The following is a 25,001-nucleotide window of genomic DNA, read 5'->3' as shown; positions in this document are numbered from 1 at the left end:
TCATTTTTAAGACTGCATTTCAGAATTTAAGGGCATGTTATACTCCCCTCCAGGCCAATTTCCTTTGCCTGTAAGACTGAGAGGTGTCCAGCAAGGGTATGATCCAGCATACTCTCCACTCATAAAATAACGTCTTTCCTTAGTGGTTAACATGAATTTTTCACAATTTGCAAACACAGTTATAGAGATCTCATGTGTAGGTAGTCAGCAGAATCAAAACGCTGCCGATCCCTGCTACGAACTAGTTGCAGAGTCGTAAAAATTACTTTGATTTGTAAAGCTGTTCTTTTAGGGAGAATAAATCTGTGGATCTATGCTACAGTGGCACGCTACACCTTCAATCCAACATAGATCCATCCACAGTTAAAGACTATTCTCACCCCTCTGGCGCTGGTAATTAGCCAATAGTTGGGAGGACAACAGAGAAGGGAATCAGATGCATGGGATATGATCGTGTTTATTGCTAAAGAGTGTGAGGAACTAATAACAAGTGCCAAATGCCTTCCTTATATTTTCCAAGTCTGAGCTCCTTCTCAAGATCACACTAATTTATTCCCTCATCTGCTCTTTTTTTTTTTTTTTTTTCTGGCAGCTTTATGCTTCTCACATACAACCACAATCTAATCAGTGCCCCAGCTTAATTTTCTTCAGTTGCAAGAGAATCTCCTCTTATGAGTTAAATTTTGCTCAAGTTTTCCATCTGGTTGCTGTACCAGTTTATGGCTTTTATTCTTTAAACTGTCATGCTCCATAAAAAAACTTAATTGCTTTTTGTATTCCCCCAGAAGGAAGAAGGTCTACCATGCCCTTCAACCTCAATGCAGTCTCCCAGGTCACCCAGCGTTACCAGTTACTGACATTTTTTCCCTTGGGCCCATACGAGCATTTGATATTGTTTCTTAAAACCACATTTGAGACAATTGTGAGAGAATGAAAAATGCCTCTTACAACGTTTTGGGACCAAATGGCAGAATAAAGCCAGCCTATTGCTCTCCTCAGTACTGAGCTCATCAGGTATCTGCAGCTGCCACCTGAAATGGTACCTACGTCAGTGCCTGTAGGTTGCAATTTAGGAGAAGGGATTGGGTTAGGAAGACATGTGCCAACACACTGCAGTACCAAGCAGGTTTATGCAGAGCTCACCCTGTCCCATCAGGTGTACTTTTATTTCTATACTCGAGAAGAAAACGTCAATCACAATGTACACATGAAGCTGTAGAGCAATCCGATGTTTTTTGCATCCTTAAGCAGGAATGGCTGCACACTCTTGGATGAAACACTTTCCTTAGCCGACAGATTTGACAGTAACACATCGGCACAAAGATGAGATCTGCAGAGGCATTATCTAAACGTGGGTTCGCAGGAAACGGCACTCGTGTCTCATCTGTGGTATCCGGGAGGCCTGCACAGCAGCTCAGGGCTCCTCAGGCAACATCTCCCCTGAAGGCCTGTAGTGAACGGGGATCCGCCGCACGCCGCAGATCACACACACGGAGGCGCGGCTGCCGCGCCTCGCAGCCCGCGCTCTGGAGAGGTAGGAGCGGAAGTGACCGCTGCCAGGGACCAGGGCCAGCGTCACAGGGCCCCACCCGCGCCGCCGGACACGGGTGGGGAAGGGCCCTGCCCAGGCCCAGGCCCAGACCGCCTCCCCACGGGGTGGCTCCGCGCGAAGCATGCCGGCTAACACCGCCCCCCCCCCCCCCACTCCCGGGACTACACGTCCCGGCGTGCCCCGCGGCCGGCGCCACCGCGCGTGGGTGGGGCTACGGGAGCCGCGCGGTGGCGCCGGCCGGCTGCGGCACGCCGTGCCGTCAAGCACCCGGCGCGGGGGCGGGGAGCAGCCGCCCCCTGTTGACGTCACGACGCGCAGCCAATCCCGGAGGGAAGAGCAAAACTGCCGGCTTTCAAATCCTCCTCCTCCCCCGCCTTTTCCCCCCCTCCCCCCATCGTCCCCCCGGCGGCGGCGGCGGCGGCGGCGTGAGGGCTCGGGCCGGCGCCACTCGATCGCCTTCCCGCGGCGGCGCCGGGTCCCTCACGGCTCGGAGGCGAGGTGAGGTGAGGTGAGGTGAGGGAAGGGAACGGAAGGGAAGGGAAGGCGGCAGCCGCCGCCGCCGTTGGTGACCGGGGGAGGAAGGGGTGTGCGCGAGGTGAGGCGATCCAGCAGACTAACATCCCCCCCCGCGCCCAGCTACCGTCGCGGCGCCTCGCGCGCCTTTCCCACGCGGGGGCGAGGGTGACACACGCCCCACACGCCCCCCTCTCCCGTGGATGCGGGTCACGCGTGCCCTGCCACGGGAGTCGTGTGCTCCATCCATCCCCTTCCCTCCGCGCTCCCCAGGCGCCACGCGGCACGGCGCCGGCCGCCCGCGCGTGGGTCGGGAAGCGGGGGGAGAGGAAGGGGTGGGTAACGGCGCCGTTGCCCGGGGTGTGGGAGGGAATGCGTGTGTCGTGGGGTGTCACGGCGGCCGCCGCGGATTGCTGGTGTCGGCGTGGCCGGCGCTCGGCAGCTCCCTCGGGGGCCGAGAGGAGCCGGTGCTGGGGCCCGGCCGCGCCGGGGGGCTGCCCCGAGGGTGACCCCGAGGGTGACCCGGCGTTCCCCGGTGCTGGGCCCGCCCTTGGCGGGAGAGCAGAGCCGGCCCCTCCTTAGGAGGGCACAGGAGGTGGCCGGTGTGGTGTCTGTCGGCGTGGACAAAGTGTTGTAAGTAAAGCGTTCGGCTGAACTAAGTTTTCTGACCGTGGTGAAGCGTACAGCTTTGTACAGTCTTTAGGTGACAAGGAAGCCTCTCTTCGGGCGTTTCCAGATCTTGGTTTTAGTTGCCAAACATATTAACTCGTCAATTTCTTTTTTTTTTTTTTAAAGCTTGCCCTGCAGAAGAACTGGCGGTGTAAAGACCTCTGGTAGGTTGACAGTTGGGTGTGGTTGAAGTTAGCAGTAAAACACGCTTCAGGATGTGATGATGAAGTTGCATGTTGAAATTAGGAAGTAGCCTGTGTGAAAGGTGAAGAAAGTAAAAGGGGATTTAAGGGAAAGAGAAGCAAAGGGAATACACCTGTAGAGTGTAGAAGAGCATCGCAGTAGATCAGGACTTTTTTTTAAACAGTAGGGTGATAAGGTATTTAAAAGTAAAGTTAGTAATTGAACTAGGTGAACAGACTGACTTCTTTGGATCCTAACTTTTGTTCCTGTCTAGTAAAGCCTTCACGGGTTGGATGATGTCCTCTCTTTCTTCTTTCTCGGTGTTGGATTGGCAGAGGTTGGGAATGTCCATCAGTCTGGTGTCTGTGTAGCCTGGTAGGGGTGGAGTAAGTTATGCGAGCGCCTTTCTACTGGTAGCACCTACTTGAGAGGACAGTCGCCCTAGAAAAGTGATGCTGATCAACCTTGGGGCTGTTTTTTCCCCCCTGTGTCCAAAAGCAATGCTAAAGTTAACGAAAGCTGAAGAAAATCAATACACCAGGGAAGTTGAAGCCAAATACTTCACAGATAGGTATCAGAAGGAAAGGATGTATGTACAGCTTTTGTTTAGGGGGCGTTTTAAAACCATCATTGTTGAGCTCAAAGAGCTGCAAGAATGTGGGGCTACTTCTAAGTCAGACAAGAATGGAAGAGAACCAGTTTTCTGTTGTAGGAATGAACCTTCATCTCTTCTGACACTAGAAGTCTGTTTTATAAATCTGTTGCTTCAGTGCACTAGTTCTGCAGAGTCTTTTATCCCAGCAGAGGTGCTGGGATAAGAAGCATACTCCATTTGTCCTGCTGAATGAATGGAGGCCAGTTACTTCACACAGTGATTAATATTAATTAAATAATGGTATGCAGATGTTACTAGGCATGGCTAGCTTCAAACTTATGCCTCAAGGCACAATATTCGCTAAGTTCATCATCAGTGTAAGATCATCCTGTTTAATGTGTGTGATAAATCGGGGGAGGACATCCAAAAGGAAAGAGAATCCACAAACCTGACAGTTTTGTATGCAACACACATGATGTTTTCAGCAGCTCGGTGGTTCTAGAACTGTGCTGACAGGGGCACTACTGGGGATATCACTGAAAAGGAAAAACAGTTGTGTTCATTCTAGCTTGCTTTGGAGAACAGAGGAAATGTGCACTGTGTGTGATTAAATGATGGGGCTTGGGGAGAGGGAAATGTTACATTTTAATTGTAAAAGTGTTATGCAAAGAGTAATGTCTTAATGTGGCTTTAATCCATATTTTTAGCTACTGGTTATTTATGAAGTGTAACAATTCCATCAAAACCCAAGTCTTGTCAGTATTGGAAGAATCAACACTATCCGACTGGCTGGTTTTGGAGTATTAATCTAGCCTAGCTGTCATACGTGACCTATGGGGAAAGCACTAATGACACTGAAAACTCAGTTTGATATCTCAGGAACAAAAAAACCACATTGGTGTTCAAATAAATATGATTATTTATACACACTATGTATGTGTAGTTTGCTCTTTGTTGACAGTTTCTTTTAATTGACAGCTCTTAACCTTTGGAAAAGCAGGAAGATGGCATCGGAAGACATCGCTAAGCTTGCAGAGTCACTTGCCAAAACCAAAGTGGGTGGTGGACAGTTGAGCTTCAAAGGCCAGAGCCTTAAACTCAATACAGCTGAAGATGGTAAGAGAAAATACGCTTGTGTTTAGGAAGTGTCTCCCTGATATTCTAAAGTCTTGTGGCAAACCTCTTGCTAATCCTACATGGCCAAGTTCTCATTAGTTGTGATGGAAGGGTCTTTCAGCTACAGCTGCTTCTGATAGAGACATTTCCTTCCCTTCTTGTACCCTGCTTTGATGTGCTACACTGGCAGTGCTACAGCTGGCAGAATTGGGATTTGGCATTCTGGTGTGTGATTCTTGTTTTCTTGCTGTTCTCTCCAAGTGCTTTTGACAGTCACTGTGCGTTAGAAGTCAGTGCTCCTTTTCAAAAGCGTAAGCAAGTGCATGACAGTACTTGGAACAAGTAGATGCTTCAAAGACCTGCACAGAGGAATGGGCTGATATGTTAGTCTGCTGCAATAGTCCAGTTTCTTCCCAAATTCTGATCAATTGGTTAGACTACTCTTGTTTGTTTGTTTGTTTTTCTGGAATATCTGTTGCTGGTGTATGTGTGTTTCCTGATTAAAAATGCCTTGCAGTAGCTGCTAATGTAGTAAATATCTGGACAATATATATATACTTAGATCAACATTTCTGCCACACCAAGAAACAGCATGCTCTTCAGAGAGGTTATTTGCTATAGTGCATGCCTTTTTTACTGATTCCAAAGGTGATACTTTTTTATATGCCATTTTAGTAGTGCAAAGCCACTGAACTACGGGGAAGGGCTTTGGAGCTAGGGAATGATAACAAGTACCCATTGATAGGAGAGGGCGTGCAGCCTGCTCCTGTGTCTTGCATAGGATTACTCTAGAGTTAAATTGTTCCACCCTGACATATTTGCTTAAATGGGCATCTACTTTTGCCATTCAGTGGGAACTTCTTCCTGTTGATATGGCAACAGTTTCTATCAACTTTTAGCTTAGTCCTTGCATCTTTGTAGGCACATGCACTCTAAGATCTCCTAAACCATGTGCTGAATGGCCGAGGAATCATACTTTGGAGTAAGTAAGGAAACTTACTTTTGCAAATAGGAGGATGGCTATCAGAGACTAGAACTAGAAATATATGCTGAAAAAGCAGAGTGGGGAATGGAGAGTGCCCTTCCTAGAGACCTAACATTTTAGCTCTGTTTTCCATTGCTGTTTCAGGTTTCTTTCAGATAATGGTGCTCAGCTGTTTTTGCTAAGGGTAGAGTTGAGCAAGTATTGCTGCATCAGAGTGTTACTGTGGTACCTAGATGACTGTTAAAAGGCCAACAAGACTGTCTGTTTTTTTGCAGCTGAAGAGGTGATCAAGCAAATTGAAGAGTTTGATAGCCTGGAATCATTGCGGCTGGAAGGCAACACAGTGGGTGTGGAGGCAGCAAAGGTCATTGCCAAAGCCTTGGAGAAGAAATCAGAGCTCAAGGTGAGATCCTCAAGTGGGTAGTAGTGAAGGGGAAGAAGTAATGGAGGAATACTGAAGGCCTATCTGTGCTCTTCCTGCTGTAGCCTGCCTGGAGTTAACCCCAAGCTTGCTTGATTGTTCTTCCAGTAGGAAGAACAACTATATGAAAATGTCACGACTTGGGGACTTTGGGATAGTGAGAATACTTTCTGCATTCCTAATCGTTCCTGTTCAGAAGGCTTCCAGTCTTAAAGCTGGGAAGCTGTGCAAGGAAGAGCCTCTCTAAACAAAGGGCTGTGGTAACGAAACTTAAGTTCTAATGGAAAAGCTGGGTCGTCTTCTGGAGAATGATCAGATCTTCAGATAATGCCTGAATAGGGAAGAAATAACAGAGGAAATGCTCCGGGAGGTTTTTTTGTGCCCAGTCTGTTTCCCTACTACGGTTCTAGCCTAATGTTAGGAGGATGCTGCACTGCTAGAGGCGCTGTCTTTTGCAGGAGAGTATGAAACATTCACATTAACCAAGTGCGGCTTTTCAAGCAAGTCCAGATTGTTGAGCTCCATACCTTAGTAAAGCTGCATTCCTGATGTATCCTTCAGTTTCCTGCTGGTACTTTTCTCAGCAGAAAATTCCAGCTTGAATGCAAGCAAGGATTCTTATATAATGTTATTTACAATGTGCATTTCAGTGGCTTTATGTCTTTGCAAGTGAAGTAATTGTAACGTTAGTTCTCATAGCTCCTTGGTACAATTAAATGACAAGCCCAAGGGAAGGTGGACGGTATTAAGCTGTCCCCAATGATGTAATGCAGCTTGTATGTGTAAACCTCTGTACAACTGTGTCCTAAATATTTCTAATGGTTTCTATCTGTATGTTTCTTATTTTAGAGGTGTCATTGGAGTGACATGTTCACAGGAAGACTAAGGTCTGAGATCCCTCCTGCTTTAGTAAGTAAAAACTAGATCTGAGACTTCTGACTAATATAACTTCTTTTCTCACCTGTCATGCTTTTTGTGGGAGTGTGTTTTTTAGCATAGATCTGATCTTTCTGTATGCTGTTAACAGTAAGTGTCTTAGAATAGGTGAGTGATTCTCTTTTGCTCCTTCTGTACGAGGTGGAAAAGAGTTGATAAAAGGCCAAATGCAAGTCCATGCTAGTGAAGAAGCTTGTTGCTGGGGAAAGCATACTTGTCATCCAATAGATAGCACAGGAACTAAGCTTTCTAAAGAAAAGTATACAGCCATCTCTTCCAAGAGCATTACAGAGCTCCCTGCCTCATTGAGTCCTGTGGAGCAAGAATATGGTAAACCCAACAGAATGAAAATTTCTTTTAGCAGTGAAGAGGGGAAAACTCACTTTGTAAAATGCGTATTTGACCTAAAGGGATAGGATAACTTTTTGGTAACTGCCTTATGGTTATCTTTAGCTTAATTTGCACAACTTCTTCTCTGGCTTTAGCTGTAAAGTTTTATTTGGCCATGTAGCTTTGCTGAATGTCTTGAAATGGAAATTTTTTGCAGCACTACTGTCATGCCTAGCCACTGCAGTGATGCTGTCACTACAAGTCAATTCACTCCCTCCCTCCCACTGCCATCTGTTTCCTTACAGATCTCTTTGGGGGACGCACTCATCACGGCTGGAGCCCAGCTGGTAGAGCTGGACCTGAGTGACAATGCCTTTGGACCAGACGGTGTGCGTGGCTTTGAGGCACTGCTGAAGAGCCCCACGTGCTACACCCTACAGGAACTCAAGCTCAATAACTGTGGCATGGGCATTGGTGGTGGCAAGGTAGGGGTTGTCCTCTTTTTGGGAATGAGGTCAGAGCCAGGGCTTGGCTTCAGACTGCCCTACACGGAATCACAGAATGGTTGAGGTTAGAAAGGATCTTTGGTGATCACCTAGTTCAGCTCCCTTGTTCGAGGTAACTGGACCGGGTTGCTCAGGGCTGTGTCTAGTCAGGTTTTGAGTATCTCAAAGGATGGAGGCTTCACAGGCTCTCTGGATAGTATATCCCAGTGTTTAACCACCCTCACAGTGAAAGTGTTTTGTGTTTAAATGGAATTTTCTCTGCATTGGTTTGTGTGCATTTGTGTCTGGCTCTGCCACCTTTACACCACCTTCTCTCCCCATCCTGTTATACTGACTGTTCTTACAAGTGGATAAGATCTCCCCCAGAGCCTTCTCTTTTCCGTCCTTAATAATCCCAGCTCTCAGCACTCTCCCAGTATGTAAAATTCTCCAATTCCTTAATCATCCTTGGGACCTTTTTCTGGACTCACCCCAGTATGTCCATGTAGGAGCCTGGAATACAGAGTACTCGGAAGCATTTCACAGGGCTGAGTAGAAGAGAAGGATTACTTCCCTTGACCTGACAGTGCTTTTCTTCAGGTAGCCCAGTAGACTTTCTCTGCTGCAAGTGCATATTGCTAGCTCATAGTCAACTTCTCACCCCTCTAGGACTCCTAGGTTCTTCTCTGCCAAGCAGTTTTGTCCCCAGTTGACCCCCAGTTTGTGCTGGTACATGGGATTATTCCTCCCTACATGGAGGACTTCACATTTCCCTTTAAACTTAATGAGATTCATGTTGGCCACTTCTCCAGTCTCAAGATTCCTTCCCTCTACGTGCTTTCATGGATAAAATTCTGAAGTATGAAAAGCTCATCTGTTTTTCTGGGATAAGAAAACAGTTCTATCTTAAACATTAGATTCCATGTTAAGAGAGCTAGTAGCCTTAGATTTGAGAACAGTGTTACCAAGCCTAGCACTGAAGGGTGAAGCAGAAAACCGGTACTGACTGTCATTATCACTAAGACCCTATATGCTGCCTGTTTAAGAATCAGATGTTCTTAATGGGGTCAATGTGTTCTAGTGTTGCGAAATGATTGCTTCTTGCCTAGGATTGTAGCGTGCAATTATAGTAGCTACAGACAGTTTTATTGTATACCCAACTGTAGAAGCAGTGGTGACCGAAGGATTTCTTGAGCTGGATATACAAAACACATACGGATTCCTTCAGAATGAAATGCTGGGGTAGTATAAAGTACTTGTTTTATCTCTAGATATTGGCAGCTGCTCTGAAAGAGTGTCACAGGAAATCAAGTGCTCAGGGCAAGCCTCTTGCTTTGAAAATATTTGTGGCTGGTAGAAACCGTCTGGAGAATGATGGTGCCACTGCCCTGGCTGAAGCCTTTGGGGTAAGTACCAAACCAGAGCCTCCTGACAACAAACTGGAGCAAGGTGTGCTAATGTTAAAGATAACGGGGGCCAAGCTTGCCTCAGCTTGGAGACAGCGGCTGGTGGTTGGCTCACTAAAGTCATGATGTTGTTTGCTGCTGAAACTAGAGTCTTCAACAAGTGCAATTAGAATTGATGACTGAATGTTTCTGTGAGCTAAGTTTCCAAACACATGATGAGTGTTTGTGTAAAGTGGTTACTTTAGGGAGAAATAGGCATCTCCTGAGTAGATTAATAGTAGTCCTATTCCTTCTCCTCCCCCTGCTAATGGAGGTGATCTGGCACTGGGGTAGGTGTATCGGCTGACCTCTTGAGTGCTTCTCTGCCTAGTTCAATCATCTGGCAAAAGCAACCTAATGTTTTTGCTAGGATCATCCTGTGAGGTCTCTAAATGGTGCCTAGCTTTCTCTAGATGTCACTGGCCAACTTGGACTTTTGTTGGAGGAAGAGAATTCACTGTGGTTGAGGCCACATACTTTTGCTTTCCTTCCTCTGCTGCTACTAAAAGCAACTTCTGAATTATAATGCATATTTTCATGTGTATTAACAATGATACTGCAGGTTATAGGTGGTTCTTTTTTGTAACGAGCTGTCTGGATGTGATTTTGACTAATCAACAATCATGGCAAAAATTAGACTACTTAAACACTTCAGGGGCACATAACAAAATGATTCATGAGGAACTCAGGCTGAATGGCGCTACCAAAATGGGATTGGTTGGTTGCTCTGTTTTGTGACACGCTGTTTAGTCCATAAACATTTTCATCTGGGTTTGCTTCTGAAGTCAGAGCAAAATGTAGATCATAATTAAAATACTGTATCCAGTGATGTTGCTTGATCTATTTCAGGGTTATTAAACCGCAGGAAAAGAACTCTTGTTTTAAGGTATCCTAGAGCAGTCATGCTGGGAGGGTGCTACCTGTGACTGATCAGGGGGTTTATATTAATCTGACACTTGCCATGAACCTGCAATTTCACTTAGATTTGTGACATAATTGCTGGCAAATAGTTCTATGTAGAAGAGCTAATGGAGTTTGGAGGAAAACAATTTTAATCAAATCCTAGATTGGAACACTATACTCATGAGTTGAAGTATGTCTCCTAACAGCCTTTATCTGCATCCTTTCCCAGATCATTGGGACTCTAGAAGAGGTCCATATGCCACAGAATGGAATTAACCATCCTGGCATCACGGCACTGGCCCAGGCCTTTGCTATAAACCCACTGCTTAAGGTTATAAACTTGAATGACAACACCTTCACGGAGAAAGGAGCTGTGGCCATGGCAGAGGTGAGTTGTTCTATGCAGTTCCTTTGGGTTTGTCTTCTGCCTCCCAGACTCCTCGAGTATAGTTAGTGTTAGCACCTCTGGGTTGGTGGAGTCGCATGCCATGCTGCAGTAGGAAAGATGACCTTCCAGGACTGATAGGACATTCGTTTACTTGTGTGTCTGTACTTTCAAATTTGTGCTGTCTTGCAGACCCTGAAGGCGCTTCGGCAGATCGAAGTGATCAACTTTGGAGACTGCCTGGTGCGTTCAAAGGGTGCTGTTGCTATTGCTGATGCTGTTAAAGAAGGGCTTCATAAACTAAAGGTATTGTCTTCTTGCTGTTCAGCTTTGAATCTCTCTTGAAAATGCCTTGTTTCCAATTTCCTGGTTTTCTGTCCATTCTCCTAGCACTACTGATTAAAGTGGGAATCACTTCAGTGCAGGCTCTGTGCTCGCAACTTGAAAGCAATAAGCTGTATTGTAGATCAGCGACGTTGCCACATCCAGCTAAGGCTAATCTATGTGGAGGTGTACTAGTGATCTGTCTAGACTCCACTTGATGTTTTTTGAAGCTGTTGGTCCAACTCAGTAAGGGCTGTTCAAGAGGTCTGACAATGGAAGTATCTGCTTTTAGAACCTCTCAGAGGGTTGTGAGCAGGGACTAGGACGTTCCCCTTGATGAACAGTTTGTAATCTCTTCAGCATTTCAGAGTTCATACAGTTGATGTTTTTTCTTTGTTAGGGCATGTATCAAAGTTCCAAATACTTTTAGCTTTTTGGCAATACCACAGCCTGCTATGTCTGTATTTGCACAGGACTTGCATTTGACAACATTCAAGATAAGCCTAAGTGTAGTCAGTAATGCAAGTAAACTAGGATCTCTAGAAACACTTGCTGTGGGTCACAGTTGCACTGGAACAGATGCTGAACACATAATTCCTAATCTTGCAAGTTTACAGTCAAAGGCAAAAATTCAGCCGAGTCCTAATGTTTGTTTACATACATGAACCTGGTATAGAAAGAAGTAGGTGCTTTGTGGTGTGAGATTCCTTGCTCAGGCTTCTGCTGGTTCTATGGGAACTTATATCTGAATCTCCCAGGAAAACTTAAGTGAGGATTCTAAAGGGGGTGTAGAGATGAACAGCCAAAAGTTAAATCCTTTTTTCTAGAGCAGAATTGATTAAGGGAGGGTAGCATGAAGCAATCGTAGCTGATTCATTCTGTTCAAGGACTTCTTCCCTTTTGCTGTTAATATTAAATCTCTTCTCGGGAAAGGATTGATTGAGCACAGTGTGGAGTGGTGGGGGATGGTGCCTGGCTATTGAATAGCTTTAGTCTTATTAGTCTGTCCACACTGTTTCTCTGCTGGCTATGTTTATCAGAAGTAGTACCACTTGTAGTTTGTCTTTTGAAGGCCTTAACTTGCAACCTAAGTGTTCAAAAGCAAGCGTGCTGTTGTTTAATAGAGTAGCTACCCTTCTTCAGTGGGACTTACTGGTGTGTGAATTCTGGAATGTTCTCGTGATGATTAAGTGAAGCTTTCCAGCCAGCTGATTGCAAATGACTGAAATGTCTGATACCTTTTAGACCATCAGAATGGTCTGGTCTCTGTGGTTATTCTAGTAAAGTGGTTGCCTTCAGTAGTGCTGCTCTTAACAATAGTATGTTTCAAAATGCCTCTTTTAGGTATCCAAAGGAGGAGTAAGTGTCAGGTTTCATTTCTCTCTGAGATTCTTTCTAGAACTTTTGTGAGCACATGAAGCTTGTGGAGATGATAAATGTTAACAGAAATTCTGCAAACAAATATTCTTCTGCTGCTTAGGAACTGAATTTGTCCTTCTGCGAGATCAAACGAGATGCTGCTCTGACTGTTGCTGAAGCTATTGAAGATAAGGCAGAGTTGGAGAAGTTGGATCTCAACGGTATGTAAGTTTGCTGGATCACAGTATGTCTAGTCTGATCCCAAGGAGAAACCACAAACAAGGATGTTGACAGTACTACAAATGATAGTTTTGCAATTGTCAGCATTTAAAAAATGGTACTTCGAGCATAGCTGAACTTGGGTGACCTTGGGACAGGAAGCAGTTAGAGCCTGAAAATTCTCTTAAGCTGTGAACTCAGTTAATTGTTAAAATTAAGCAGTTTCAGTACATCTTGTAAGGTGGAAAGATTAAACTGATACCCGTACCTGTTTTCAGTAAAACTTTACAAATTGTTTGTTGTGATCTCAAATATTTCATACTTGCAGACACAACCATCTTTGTGCATCTCAGCAGAAGAGTGGGAGAACTTTGACCGGTGTTGACTTTTGCTGTTCATACGTTGGGTCACTGCATTTCACTGCCATGTGTCCTTGTTTTAGAATCACTGAGAACAAGAGCTGTTCATAGAACTAACAGGAAGTCTCTCAAAGACACTCTGACAAAGTAGGGGGTTTGTCTCCAACCACTGAGTCATGCTGCTGAAATTTAACAACTGTTTGATTCTGATAACTGAAGTCTGCATGGCTACCTCTGGGGTGTTGTACAGAAATGACTGATAACTGTTCAGTTTCAGAGCTGAGACAGAATGTACAGCTAAATCCTCGAGAACAAACCTTTGTGCCTCTGTTAAGCTACTCCCTTTCTTATATCAACCTAGGTAACTGTCTGGGAGAAGAGGGATGTGAGCAACTCCAGGAGATCCTTGAAGGCTTCAATATGGCATCTGTGTTGGGATCTTTGAGGTAGGCAGGGTACTAGAGTTTAAATCAGAAATTTTCTGACAATTTTCATTCACTTTAATTCACCTATCTGTTTTAAAATAAGAACTGTAACGTTGCGGATGGATGTTCATTTTAGTGTGGAGCACCACTAGCTGCTTCCATAAACAGGAGAAGCCTTGTGTCTCATTTTCGATGGACTTATCTTAGTCTTATTGATTGCATTCCTCATTCTTTGCTTGCCATTGTCACCTGGGTGACTGAAGCCTGAGTGTCCTCTTAGTCTGTTGTAGGTGGAGATGTGCTTCTTGCAGCAAGACTCGAGGAGAGGCTGCTTTTTTGTTCTTGAAAAACTGTTCTGAGTTCCAGTGCACAGGAATTGCAAGCGTGTAATTAACCTGTAACTCTCAAACCATAGTGATGATGAAGGGGAGGAGGAGGAGGATGAAGATGAAGAGGAAGAAGATGAAGAGGAGGAGGAAGAGGAGGAAGAACAACAGCAACAGCTGAAGGAGAGGGGACAGGGAGAACAGGAGTCACTGACTCCTAAGAAAATAATTGATTCACAGGTAAGCCTAATTCCAGGTGCATTCCTGTTTCCTCAGCTGGAGAAGAGTAAAGGAGAAAATGAGATCTGGAGTGAGTCTGAACTTGGAGTGCTGGCAGGAGTTCACATGCCTGTATGTGCTGGCACTGTAGTAACAGTCAGGGAGATAACATGCAGGAAATAAAGGAAGTGGATGACTTGGAAATATGTTTTGTTAAAGTGTGCATGTGCACACATGCATGGAGGGAAAGGCTAAGTAGCGATTGTAACACACATGAGTAGAAAAAGTGTTCCCATGTCCAGAAGATGGTGGGAACCTTGTACATTCAATGCCATGCAGTCATGCTAGCATATTTTGGCTCTTCCAACTCTGGGCTCATTCCAGTCTCAAATAGTTTTCAAATAGAACAAATCCTGACCTGGTGTACCTGTGTCCTGACGTGTCCTATGTGCCTTTGTTGCTGAACCAATTTATTTACTTCCAAGAGCCAACTTGAGATGGATTCTGCTTGTTTCAGGATTCAACTCCAGTGCCATCTCCTCCTGTGGACGTTGCCACATTCCTTGCTTTCCCGTCACCAGAGAAGCTTCTGCGACTGGGACCAAAGTGCTCTGTGCTGATAGCTCAGCAGGTAGGTGAGCTGGTGGTCTTCTGTGCTTGAATCTCTCTCAGAATAATTTAATTCCCAGAGGTGATAACTTACTCACGAGATCTAAATCTGCACCTTCTCCCCAGTGATCCCAAGGAATCTTACAGAAACAGATGATGTAGTTGATGCCTATATTGACACCAGAGCATCTGCACAGAGTAACTTTGTTTTAGTGTTGCTTATGCCTTGTGATGACCAAGGCAAAACTGATGTCAGTCAGCTGAAGGCTGTAATTTTTGTCACAACGCTAGCAGAGACCCATCTTCTGTAGCTGGTGAGCAGTGAACTGAATTTTTTTTCTTGTCTTTCAGACAGATACATGTGATGTAGAGAAAGTAGTTACAACTCTCCTAAGGATATCTTCGGTTTTCAAAGATGAAGTCCCAGTGAAAACAGCAGTGCATGAAACAACAGGTGACTGGGCCTTTCTTCACTTCATGAGGTCACCTGGTTGTGTGTGAAGGACACCAGTGTGATGCAGAGGAAGGCCCCTGTGGGCCAGGCTGTTGGACTCTTGTCCCTGGCAGCAGGAGATCCCAGAGTACCAAGCTGTGCCATGCTGTTGTGTGGAGTGAAAGTAGAGATTCATTCTGAACTTAGGTTATCTTGTGCTTCCAAAGCTTGATGATGAGTGTCTGTTGTAGTTGCTCTCTTAGTGGACCTGTGCTGCCCTTACTGCATCTCCTTGATGCTAGGCTGTCAATAGCCAGTAGCTCTGTGTTCCGAGGTCAGCTACTTTTTTAAGGCTGTTTAAATAGTATTTTGCAGGAAGTGGCCTCTCCAGTGTAGTATTAAGAGACTGTAAAGAGACACCTCTTAGTGTCTCTTCTTATCAGCCTAAAACATCTTTAATTTCTTCAGGGAGCAGAGATTTGCAGCATGTGACAAGGCACAGAAGCTAATGTACAGTTAAGAGACTGTTCTCACTGTATATCGTGGAGCAGTGATTTGGGTTAGGTCTGATTTTTGTGTGGACTAATAGTATCCCTTTGTGTTCTCACCTGGAAACAGGAATTTCCAAATGCTCCTAGGCATCTGATCAATGACTTTCAAATCCCCCAGCAGTACAGTTCTCCCATACATGAGCTATCTAACAATATTATGCAAAAGAACTGCATCGATTCTTTTTAAGATTACTTAGAATGATTTACTGAAAATAAATGTGCATTACCCTAGTTTCAAATTTCTTAGTTTGGAATACGTAGACATGGTGAAACTGCTAGCTGTTGTCTGTAAAACAGTGGTGTAATAGAATTCTCTGCAATTGGTTATGGGTACAACAGCCAAAAATAGTCAGCTGGCATCTCACTGAGCTAGTGCTGGCCTTGGCTCAAGCCCATTATGAATTGTCTCCAAGAAAAAAGGAAGCACAGGATATTCCTGTTGTCTGATGTGTGCTTGTGTATGTATTTATCTTAATAACTGTTCCTTACTACTGTTGCTGCTTAGGGAAAGGTAGAACCTGGCAATTACATTCCTTCCAGAAAAGTAAAGATGAGCTGACAGTGAGGTTCCTGGTTAACACCTGACACTTCTACAGCCACTCTAGTGGGTTCTGCCCATTCCAAGAAACCAGAAGGGTCAGAGGTCAAAATGTGTGTCTTTTCCTACCTTGTAGACATGAGAGGCTAAAGCACTTGTTTGCCCTTAGCTTGTGGCAGAATATTGGTCCTGAGGGAGACCAGAAAACAGCTGAACAAGTGTTCTCGTTCCTTGTGGTTTCAAATGAAAAGTGAATTCTTACCGGCCTTTAAAATGTCAAGGCTCTAACTCCTGTTGCTCTCCATCTGATCATATTTATATACAAGTATGCACAGAGCATGCATTTTTGTGGTACATAGGACTGAGGTCAAATTGGATCTGAAGCTTGGCAATGTAGTAATTTTTTTTTTTTGGTTGGGGTTTCTTGTGTGTGTTGGTTTGTCTGGTGGGTTTTTTTTGTCTGTTTTTTCCTATGTGTCAGGCCTTACACTTAAGGACTGGGTTTTAACTGACTCAGTGTTTCAGATACTATACCTAGTCCCTGTGGAAACAACTGGAATCTTAACAGATATTACTTTCCAAAACTCCTTTAACAGCTGATGTTCTGTGAGGTCCTGTATGATCAATCTCAATCTTAAAATCCATAGCAATGTCCTTTTTTGTGTTGCTTAATATGATGCATTTATTTCTTTTTAGATGCCTTGATGAGAAAAGCCTTCACTTCTGCCACGTTTAATTCAGATGCATTCATCACAAGCCTCTTGATCCACATGGGACTACTTAAGGTAAGGGAGCAGGAAAGAGTTAAGTTATGGGCTGTTTAGGCTGTTGAAGACCAGACTGGTGGGGTTTGGGGTAATTATGTTGCCATGGAAGCAGCTGGGTGCCTGTGCATGCCTGATGCCCAGGGACAATGGAAGTCTGCAGGTCCAGCAGAAATTGCAAATTGCAGGGTTGCATTATGATGAAGGTGGTGTCAGCTCTTTGTACCTCTTCTGTTTAATGTGCTCTGCATTCTCAGTCATCCCCTAAAGGTAGGGAGGGTCAGGCAAGGAAATAGTGCTGTTGCTGGACTATGGTGTGTATAAAAAGCTATGTCCAGGAATCTAATCTACAATATTAGTTAATGTGGTCCTTTAGGGTACCTCTTAGTAGCATGACTTAGAAACCATATACCCAACTACTCATGCTAGATCAGCAGTATTCAACTTCATGCTTTGGAGTATCTTTGCCAAATACTAGAGTCAAATATGTAGTTACATGAAATAAACTTTCTCTCAAGGAAGGATGGAGGGTCAGTAGGAAACACAGATTGCATTAGAATTAGCTTTACTTTCAGTGAGTTGACTGGGGAAAGGTCTGTCTGCAGACTTAAGCACCTTTGCCTACTTTTGCTACAAGGGTTAATGTTTCTTGCTGCCTCAATACCTATAAGCTGAGAATGGAAACTTGGAGCAAGACAGTTCTAAACCACGGAGTATCTGTAGTCTGTTATAGCAGCCTGCTCTTAATTAGGTTTATAGATTTCCTTCTGGTAATATCTAGCTTGGGGTACAGACAGCTGCTGACATGCTTGGATACATCTTAATTTCCTAAAAAACAGTTTAGCATTTCCTTGTGTACGTAGGACCAGTGCTGAGCTTTCCACTTCTCACAGTTCAGAAAGCCATCCCTGGTTCTGTTGTCCCTTAGAATGCTTGTTTCAGGGACTACCACCTACCTCTTATCCCATACAGAAAATGGCAAATATGCATGAGGCACAAGTCACAGACCTGTATTCTAGAAGAATGCTTTCAGACTAGGAAGTGGCATTGACAATAAAGCCCTTGAGGATCAGCCAGATGTTTTTTGTCCTCTGTAAGACAGAGAACTGTCGATGAATTTGGCATATGTGGACAGGGAGCAGTTTCCATAATTTTCTGTCCCACATAGCTGGAAGCACATGAACAACAGGTATTCTTAGTACCGTGAAATACAAGGTCATACATCCTGGAACACAGGTCCAGATCCTGCCTACAGAATGAAGGGCTTTAGCTGAGGTGGCAGTGGAGAAAGAAATTAAAACGATGTAAGAGTTGGGATGTGTAGGTTAGCATCACATTAAGAGCAGGAATAACTTAGGTATCATGTGAGCAGGGGAACAGCAATAAGGATGACTATTAGCTTGATCTTGTACATAATTGAGACACCAGTTCTGGGAACGCTACATCACATTTACAAGGAAACCTGCTGAAGAACTGGAGATGGTACAAAAACGAGCTAAAGAATAATACAAGAAAAAAAAATGTGTAATTAAGGCAACTGAATTCTTTATGAATTAAAGTGGGGTGAAATTGCTTGGGAGAAAACTGACACGGAGTCTCTGAGAATATTTGACTTTCACTTGCAAGTTCATTACTTCCTTTTCCACAGTGTTGCTGCTGTCAATGACTAGGCTCTAACTGAGAAGTACTAGAATGTTCTTGATGCTGCTTTATTTCATATGCTGGTGCTGGGAGGCTATGGAATTGGCTACCTTTGTCTTGAGTAATACTGCACTTAATCTAGTGAGCAGCTTTCTCTCCTACAGTGTATGGCAGCACTTCATTCAACAGAGAATTCACTGCCTCTGAACTAGAGTGGATTAGATAAAATAGTCATTGTCTGATGTCTGACTTCCTCCTTCTTGTCCTTTTCTCAGAGTGAAGATAAGATCAAAGCTGTCCCAAGCCTCTATGGTATTCTTATGACCTTGAACCATATGGTCCAGCAGGATTATTTCCCTAAATCTCTGGCCCCAGTTCTCTCAGCGTTTGTCACAAAGTGAGTATTGTACTTGTCATGCAGTCTTCTTCTGTGGGAGCTAATAATGAAACTGAGGGTTAATAACTACATGCAGGTTGCTGTGTTAAAGTCTACTAAATATCTGTACTGAAATTAGGGATTAATAGTTTGATGGGCCTCTACTTTTATCTTGCTTACTCCAGAATGCAAGGTCTTGATGTTAAAGAAGAAATGGTAGAAAGCTGGCTTTGCAGCTAACTGGCTCTGAAGCAGAGGCTGATGCCAGTCACAGAAGAGGTGTTTTGAGCTTAAGCAAACCAGCTGGGTTTCTAGTCACTGCTTGAGCGAACTATGAGTACCCTGGATCTAACTGCTGCTCCAAATCATCCTGAGTATGAGGGTCAGCAGAGCTCTACCTGAATTGTCATGCAAAACACAAAGACTGAATTTTTTCCTAAATGAAACTGTTGCTACTGTGACAGCAGCAAGGCTAGTGATTTTTTTTTTTTTTTTGAGAACTGAATTGGGAGCATAAGCGTTGAAGAAGTTGTTTCTACTGCCTACCTCTTTAATGTTGTTACTTCTAGTATAGGTATAGAATCAACGCCTGCCCCCACCAGCTTTTGTTTCTTTAATGTCTTAAAGCACAGATAGTGCAATAACAGTGGAAGCCATATCTCTTCTGAATTAAGTCATTGTGAACTTTAGCATTGATGTGATTTAGAAAAACGACTGCAAGTAGTCCTTTCCTCAAGAGAGCAAGGACTTCAGCAGTCAAGGGGAGAAACAGTCCAAAATTGTCACTTTAAGGAAAACCAGCAGAGGTCTGAAATCCATTTGGGAAGCAGTGGCTCTTTGGCTCAGCGTGGACACTGCGGCACATAGGGTGAAAGCAGCTTTTTAACAGGTTCCAGAACAAGGCTTAAGCCTTCCTGATTTTCTTGGTGTGGGGAATATGCCAAAGCTTGGGATCTTTTGCTGATGAAAGGTAGGGGCATCAAATACTTCTGGTCAGTAGGAAACGTGGGCAATAGGGATGCAGTCAAATATTGGAAGTCAGTCTTGTCAGTTCTGCTGGGATTGGAAGCAGGCCTGTTGTGATAGGGGAGAAGAATTTTTTCCAAGCATTGGTGTGGCTGAAGCTGTCCAAGCTGGTGTGTACCAGTGGTATGTGTCCAGCAACCAGCCGTGCTAAGGTCAGTTTTGGAAAGTAAAGCTACGTGACTAGTTTGTTTACAAGTGTGCAAATGCTAACCAGAAGCCCTTCTGGTGTGTCTTATTTTGGGCTGAAATAGAGTTAATATTCCTTTTCAGGGACTAGATGAGTGCTGTGTTTTGGATTTAGCTTTGGGTTTGGTATGGGAAAAATGCTGATAGCACACTGGTGTTTTCAGCTGCTACCGAGACTCCAAGGACTCCCCGACTCCCCATGTCCTGCCCGTGCGCAAGGGCACAGGGAGCAGGGAGGGAGCACGGCCACAGCACCTGACCCAAACTGGCCAGTGAAATATTCCATATCATGGAACGTCATGCTCACTGTATAGAGGAGGGGTGGTTGGGAAGGAGCTCTCTCTCTCTCTCTCGCTTCCAGGACTGTGACTGTAGGATCTTGGTATCTCGGGGTCACTGGCCGGGAACGGGCTGGGGATTGGTCAGCGGGTGGGGAGCAATTACGTTGTGCATTGCCTGTTTATATATTTCTTTTTGTTTTCCCCCTATCATTGTTATTGTTCTCATTTTATTGCCATTATTAAACTGTTCCTATCTCAGCCTGCGAGTCTCCCTTCACCCCTCTGATCCCCTCCCCCATTCCCAGGCGGGGAGGGGGAAGGGGGGGTGATGAGCTGCTGCATTGTGGTTGGCTGCCAACCAGGCCTGAACCACGACATGGTGGAACAGTTTGCCTCCTGTCTCCTCTCTTTGGCTTGGTTGGACTAAGAATTAGGCAGTTACGAGCCAATGACCATATGCTTTGCCAACTGAACAAATGTACCTCCAACTCAATCATTATAGGGTTAAGTAAGAAGTATCAGGACATGCCAAGTGAAGTTGTCGAGACAGATCACTGGATTTCTGCTGTTTCCTACACTGCCTGTGATCTTGCCTGTTGATCAAGCAGATACGTACAGTGTAACGATCCAATACCAGCCCTAAAATAAGAGGATGAAGAAAACGATGGCTGGCTTCATCAGGCACTAATTTATGCAGAGACCCAGCTTGGTCAAAACAAGTGCCACTTAGTGTCTATCAGCCGCGGTCCTCCAAACAGAGGATTTAAATCACTTGAAGCTGGGAATACAGAAAAGTGGACTTAGGTTCAGTGCATCTGACCCTTCTAATTGTTTGTCAGATTCCAGTGCCTAAAGTAGCCTCAAAACTCACCTTGACGTGTCCTCTTAAACAAATTTGCTCACAAAAGGCACTTGTCCCCCCCTTCTTGTATGTGTGTATGTAGGCCTCCCCCAGACTCCAGACCTGCAAAATACCAGTGAATGTTTTTCATCTGTAGATGACATTGTATGTGACAAAATAAGAGTAAAATTCCGGTCTTAATGAATTCATCAACAAAAATTCTATTGAATCCATAGCCAGCATTTCGCTACAATTACAAGAGGGGAAAGTCTCACGCTTTCAGTGTGAGACTATTCAAAGGTTCTGTAAAAGTTATGAGAGCACCAAGAGCCTCTCACAGTAGAAGGCAGATCTATCTGCTGCATTTGGCACGTAGGAGTGTGGATGCCAAACTTGCAGCGTCCCTGGTGCTATGAAATTCTTAAGCTGAAGCTTTCTCTGATTAGCAAACCCTTCTGTTGTGAGGTATGATGTTATCATAGGGAAACTTACGTCCTGTGCAGCATAATGAAGTCAACACTATATACAAGCAGTATACCTTTGTGTTTTATATATGTATTTCTTAAAATGCTTTCTGTAAGGGAACAAGAAGAACAACTATTAAATCCTTTACAGTTGCCTGGAGAGAACAATAACAGTTTAAGAACCACGAAGTACAGATAAAACAGCTTCTCAACCTACTCCTGTCTTTCCTTGGAATTCAGTCAGAACAAAATCACATCCTAACCTTAAATCAAACCTCTAACTGGTTAACCTAGTAACCTGCAGAGCTCATTTGGGCTCTTGTTTCTGCATCAAATCTACTTCCACACTGTCAAACCCGTGAGTCTTTTGTTTGCAGCAAACTGGTATGCATTTTTGTGATATTTTCTAGATTTTTCCTTTAGGATTGCAGCTAGCTGCTTTGGGCTTCTAGAACTGTGAAGTTCTTGTAGCTGCCTAGGCTAGGGCTCTGCTGCCTTTCACTGCAAGAGGCATACTTCTGGAGTAGTCATTTTTCTCCTTTTGTGTCAATTTGTGATGTCGTAGGTAGTGTTCTCCATTCAAAAATAATAACAAAATTATGGATACAGACTAAACAACATCCATCTGATGGTGCTATCAGTCCTTGTTTTCTTTTTTTGGACACGAGAGGGTGCTGTGAATCCACATGGGTTTTTTCCATAATTTTTTAGGCAGAAACTCTGGAAGTATGTGGATGGCTGCCTGCCCACTTGTGCCTTGCTGGAGGTGGTGGTGGTTTTTTTTTGTCAGGGCTGGGGGTGGGTTGTTTTGTTGTTGTTTTGTGGTGAGGGGGTTTGCTTCTCTTTGGATTGGATCATGTCACTGGCCTCTTTCAACAGTCTGTAGCACAGAGCAACAGGCAGTTTAACTTCACAGCAACTGAGTCTCTCAGTGTTAGAGGAGGCTTGGTGTTGGGAGCAGAGGCTGAGGGAGCTTGGCTGTGATCAACATCAGCCATTCAAGTTACTTCTATTTCCAAAAATGGGGAGCTACCTAGACAGAATCAGCCTGCTCACTGCAAACAGGGCTGGGTCTTCCAAAGATGACGACCGAAATACCTCACCCAGCCACTTTGAAGATAAACTGTAAGTTGTAATTGTGTCCTGTCTGTTCGGTGTGGGTCACTGAACAGCTTTTGGGGGAACAAAAGGGGTTAACCAGGATGTGCTTCTGTTAAACCACAGCAGACATGGAGCCCTATATGAAACAACCTCTGCAGCTGTTGCCCATGTACTATAAATCCAGAGATGAAATTTGCTTGCTCCTATCTAGATACTCCAGTATTTATTTCAGCTCACTCTTCTCAAATTGGGTAGACCTCACCACCATTAATTATTAAATGTTACTTTTGCTGTGGTGGGGCAGGAGAGGGGTAAAACTAATTATTTCCATTCTCAGAACAGTGGAAACATTAGATTAAAATTCTTTGGAGGAAGTTCCCTAATTAATGGATGCAGACTGTTAGTTTCAATAATGCTTAGAGAACAGTTAGCCTGTGGAAACAGAAATATATGTTGCTGAGAGCTGATGGGAATGTTAGAGAAATTTAGCCCCATGTTAACCCTTCTGTGACTGTATATTTCCATCATCTAGTTTTAAGGAGCAGGTTATTCTGTGTGAGGTAGAGCTTGCTATTGCAAACTCTGTGTCAGGCCCTTGCAGGTGATGCTCTGCAGGTTCTGCAGACTATTTATAAGGCACCCTGAAAGGTGACCTGGCAAAGCCAATCAGGTATTCTTGATCTCAGGGGTGAAGAAGGCAGGAGGCTAAGTTGCCTCTTCTAAAGACTTAAAAAGCCCTGAGGCCAAAGTCACCATCAGGCCATAGAGAGCAGGTGATTTGGTGAGAAAAGATTTGAGTATGAGCAGGCTTGTTTTGGGCTATTATAGGGCCTTAAACAGTGGATCTATATAGAAAATCTCATTGCCAGAAGGGAGGGAGGGAGGGAATGGGGCTTCCTCCCTCACTGGCTTTGTTCTGTCCAAGATGAGATACTGGGCTGCAGGGATCAGCGATCAGCTGCTGATTTTTGTACCCCTGGAAATAAATGTTCTGATTCTTGGTTGCTGTCTTCTTGACTTGGAGTCGGCGAAGGAGAGAGAGTTTTCCACAGCAAGCTCTGAATGGGAAGCAGTGATCCATGCAGCAGTGAGGGAATGGTTTCAGAAGAGATAACCGAGGGGAAAAGATGTAGGCTTTTGGGCATGCAAACCTACTGCGTTTGAAATTGAAGGAACAAATAAACACTAAGTCAGATACAAAGCAGTTCTTAAATTTAGCATTTTAAACCTCTCTCTCTCCCTTCTTCCCACAGACCAAACCGTGCTCTTGACTCCTGTTCATTTGCTCGCCACATGCTCTTACAAACCCTCCACCAGCTGTAAGAGACAAGAGATGTGCTGCTGTGCCCTTCCCTCCTCCTGGGACTGTCGTCAGCAGAGAACTCAGAGCTGCAGGGTGGGAGAGGATCTCAGAGCCCATACAGACATGCTCTTCTTTCTTCTTTTATTTTTCTTTTTGTGGTTTTTTTTTTTTTTTTTTGCTCTTTTTCCCCCTCCCTGTAGGAGGTCTGTCCTTTCTTCTGCTTTCTAAACTTGTACAAATCCTGCTGAATTTTTTTTTTTTTTTCCTTCTACTCATGAAGTGATTCCCTGGTCTGTAGGGCAGGTGCTTGTGCTAGAATAAATCAGTGCTGCTCTGAGCTCTGCATGAATTGAAGAGTTCTCCACTTTGGTCGCATTGGTGAGAGTGTGCCAAGAGTAACACCCGGGGGCCCAGAACTGCTCTCATCAGGATCAACTCAGTTGTGCATTTTGTTTTATTTTATTGGACTGTGACTCCTGCCTGATGATAGCATTCACCACTGTGCAGGAGGGAGGCTACGCTGCTGCTGCTGCTGCCCCTGCTTCTCCAGGCCAGGGGACTGCTTGACCCCCTTCTGCTGCTGCTGGGTCAGAGGGGCGAGTTGTGCTCCCCTTTCTTCTTTCAAGTCCATTTGTTGAAGGCAGTGTGTGGCTGATCTGTATTTGAAAATACTACTCCCCTGCTGCTGTGACTTGGAATATTCGTGTAGTGTGGCTGACCCTGGTGGCCACTGCTTAAGGGAGCAAGCATATGTTTATTGTAAATTTTTTTTGCCATTGCCTGTGTTGTTCCCTCTTCCTGCCCTTTCCCTATCCCTTTCCCTTCTCTTCCTAATTAAATAAGCTTGGTTTGGAAACGAATACAATCCATGAAATCCCTGTGGAATATGTGGTCCCTTTCTCCTCCCTTGGACAAAACACGGGGGGCTGTGTGCGCCGCTCACATGCTTGAAAGCTGAGCAGGTGTAGGAGCATGAAGAGTTCAGGCTCTGCTGATGGTTCTCAGGTAGAGCTGTGCTTCTTTCTTATGCTGAAGGAATAGCAGCAGATTCCCCAAAACCTCTGTATGGAGGCTTGTTCATGTGCCTACGTGTGTTTGTGTCACCTACCTGTACCACTCGTGAGCACACAAGCTCAGG

At 44.6% G+C, this 25,001-nt stretch overlaps 1 protein-coding gene across 3 annotated transcripts; it reads left to right on the top strand.

The window, feature by feature from the left end:
* The first annotated feature begins 1,891 nt into the window (after positions 1 to 1,891).
* RANGAP1 (Ran GTPase activating protein 1) lies at positions 1,892 to 24,748 on the top strand. 3 transcript variants are annotated; one of them, XM_032996874.2, is made up of 17 exons: positions 1,892 to 2,050; positions 2,861 to 2,898; positions 4,491 to 4,628; positions 5,889 to 6,016; positions 6,884 to 6,943; positions 7,606 to 7,785; positions 9,057 to 9,191; positions 10,363 to 10,521; positions 10,711 to 10,824; positions 12,323 to 12,422; positions 13,141 to 13,225; positions 13,620 to 13,770; positions 14,267 to 14,380; positions 14,710 to 14,812; positions 16,577 to 16,665; positions 18,561 to 18,682; positions 23,814 to 24,748. In XM_032996874.2, the coding sequence occupies exons 3-17, from the start codon at positions 4,517 to 4,519 to the stop codon at positions 23,881 to 23,883; spliced, it is 1,722 nt and encodes a 573-aa protein (XP_032852765.1). In that variant the 5' UTR covers positions 1,892 to 2,050; positions 2,861 to 2,898; positions 4,491 to 4,516; the 3' UTR covers positions 23,884 to 24,748. The 3 variants fall into 3 exon arrangements, with proteins under 3 accessions (XP_032852765.1, XP_042649064.1, XP_032852767.1); XM_042793130.1 differs by having other exon boundaries at positions 1,892 to 2,055; XM_032996876.2 differs by lacking the exon at positions 2,861 to 2,898.
* The last annotated feature ends 253 nt before the right edge of the window (positions 24,749 to 25,001 follow it).

This window comes from Tyto alba, unplaced genomic scaffold (assembly GCF_018691265.1).
Source record: "Tyto alba isolate M040663 unplaced genomic scaffold, T.alba_DEE_v4.0 Super-Scaffold_2, whole genome shotgun sequence".
NCBI classification, from domain to species: domain Eukaryota; kingdom Metazoa; phylum Chordata; class Aves; order Strigiformes; family Tytonidae; genus Tyto; species Tyto alba.
This window is presented reverse-complemented; position numbering and strand designations above follow the sequence as displayed.

Bases quoted from the DNA above. Each gene is read 5' to 3' on its own strand.
- RANGAP1 (XM_032996876.2), top strand. From the start codon at position 4,517: ATGGCATCGGAAGACATCGCTAAGCTTGCAGAGTCACTTGCCAAAACC. The intron at 6,017-6,883 runs GTGAGATCCTCA...TTCTTATTTTAG, and splicing joins AGAAGAAATCAGAGCTCAAG to AGGTGTCATTGGAGTGACAT. The intron at 10,825-12,322 runs GTATTGTCTTCT...TCTGCTGCTTAG, and splicing joins AAGGGCTTCATAAACTAAAG to GAACTGAATTTGTCCTTCTG.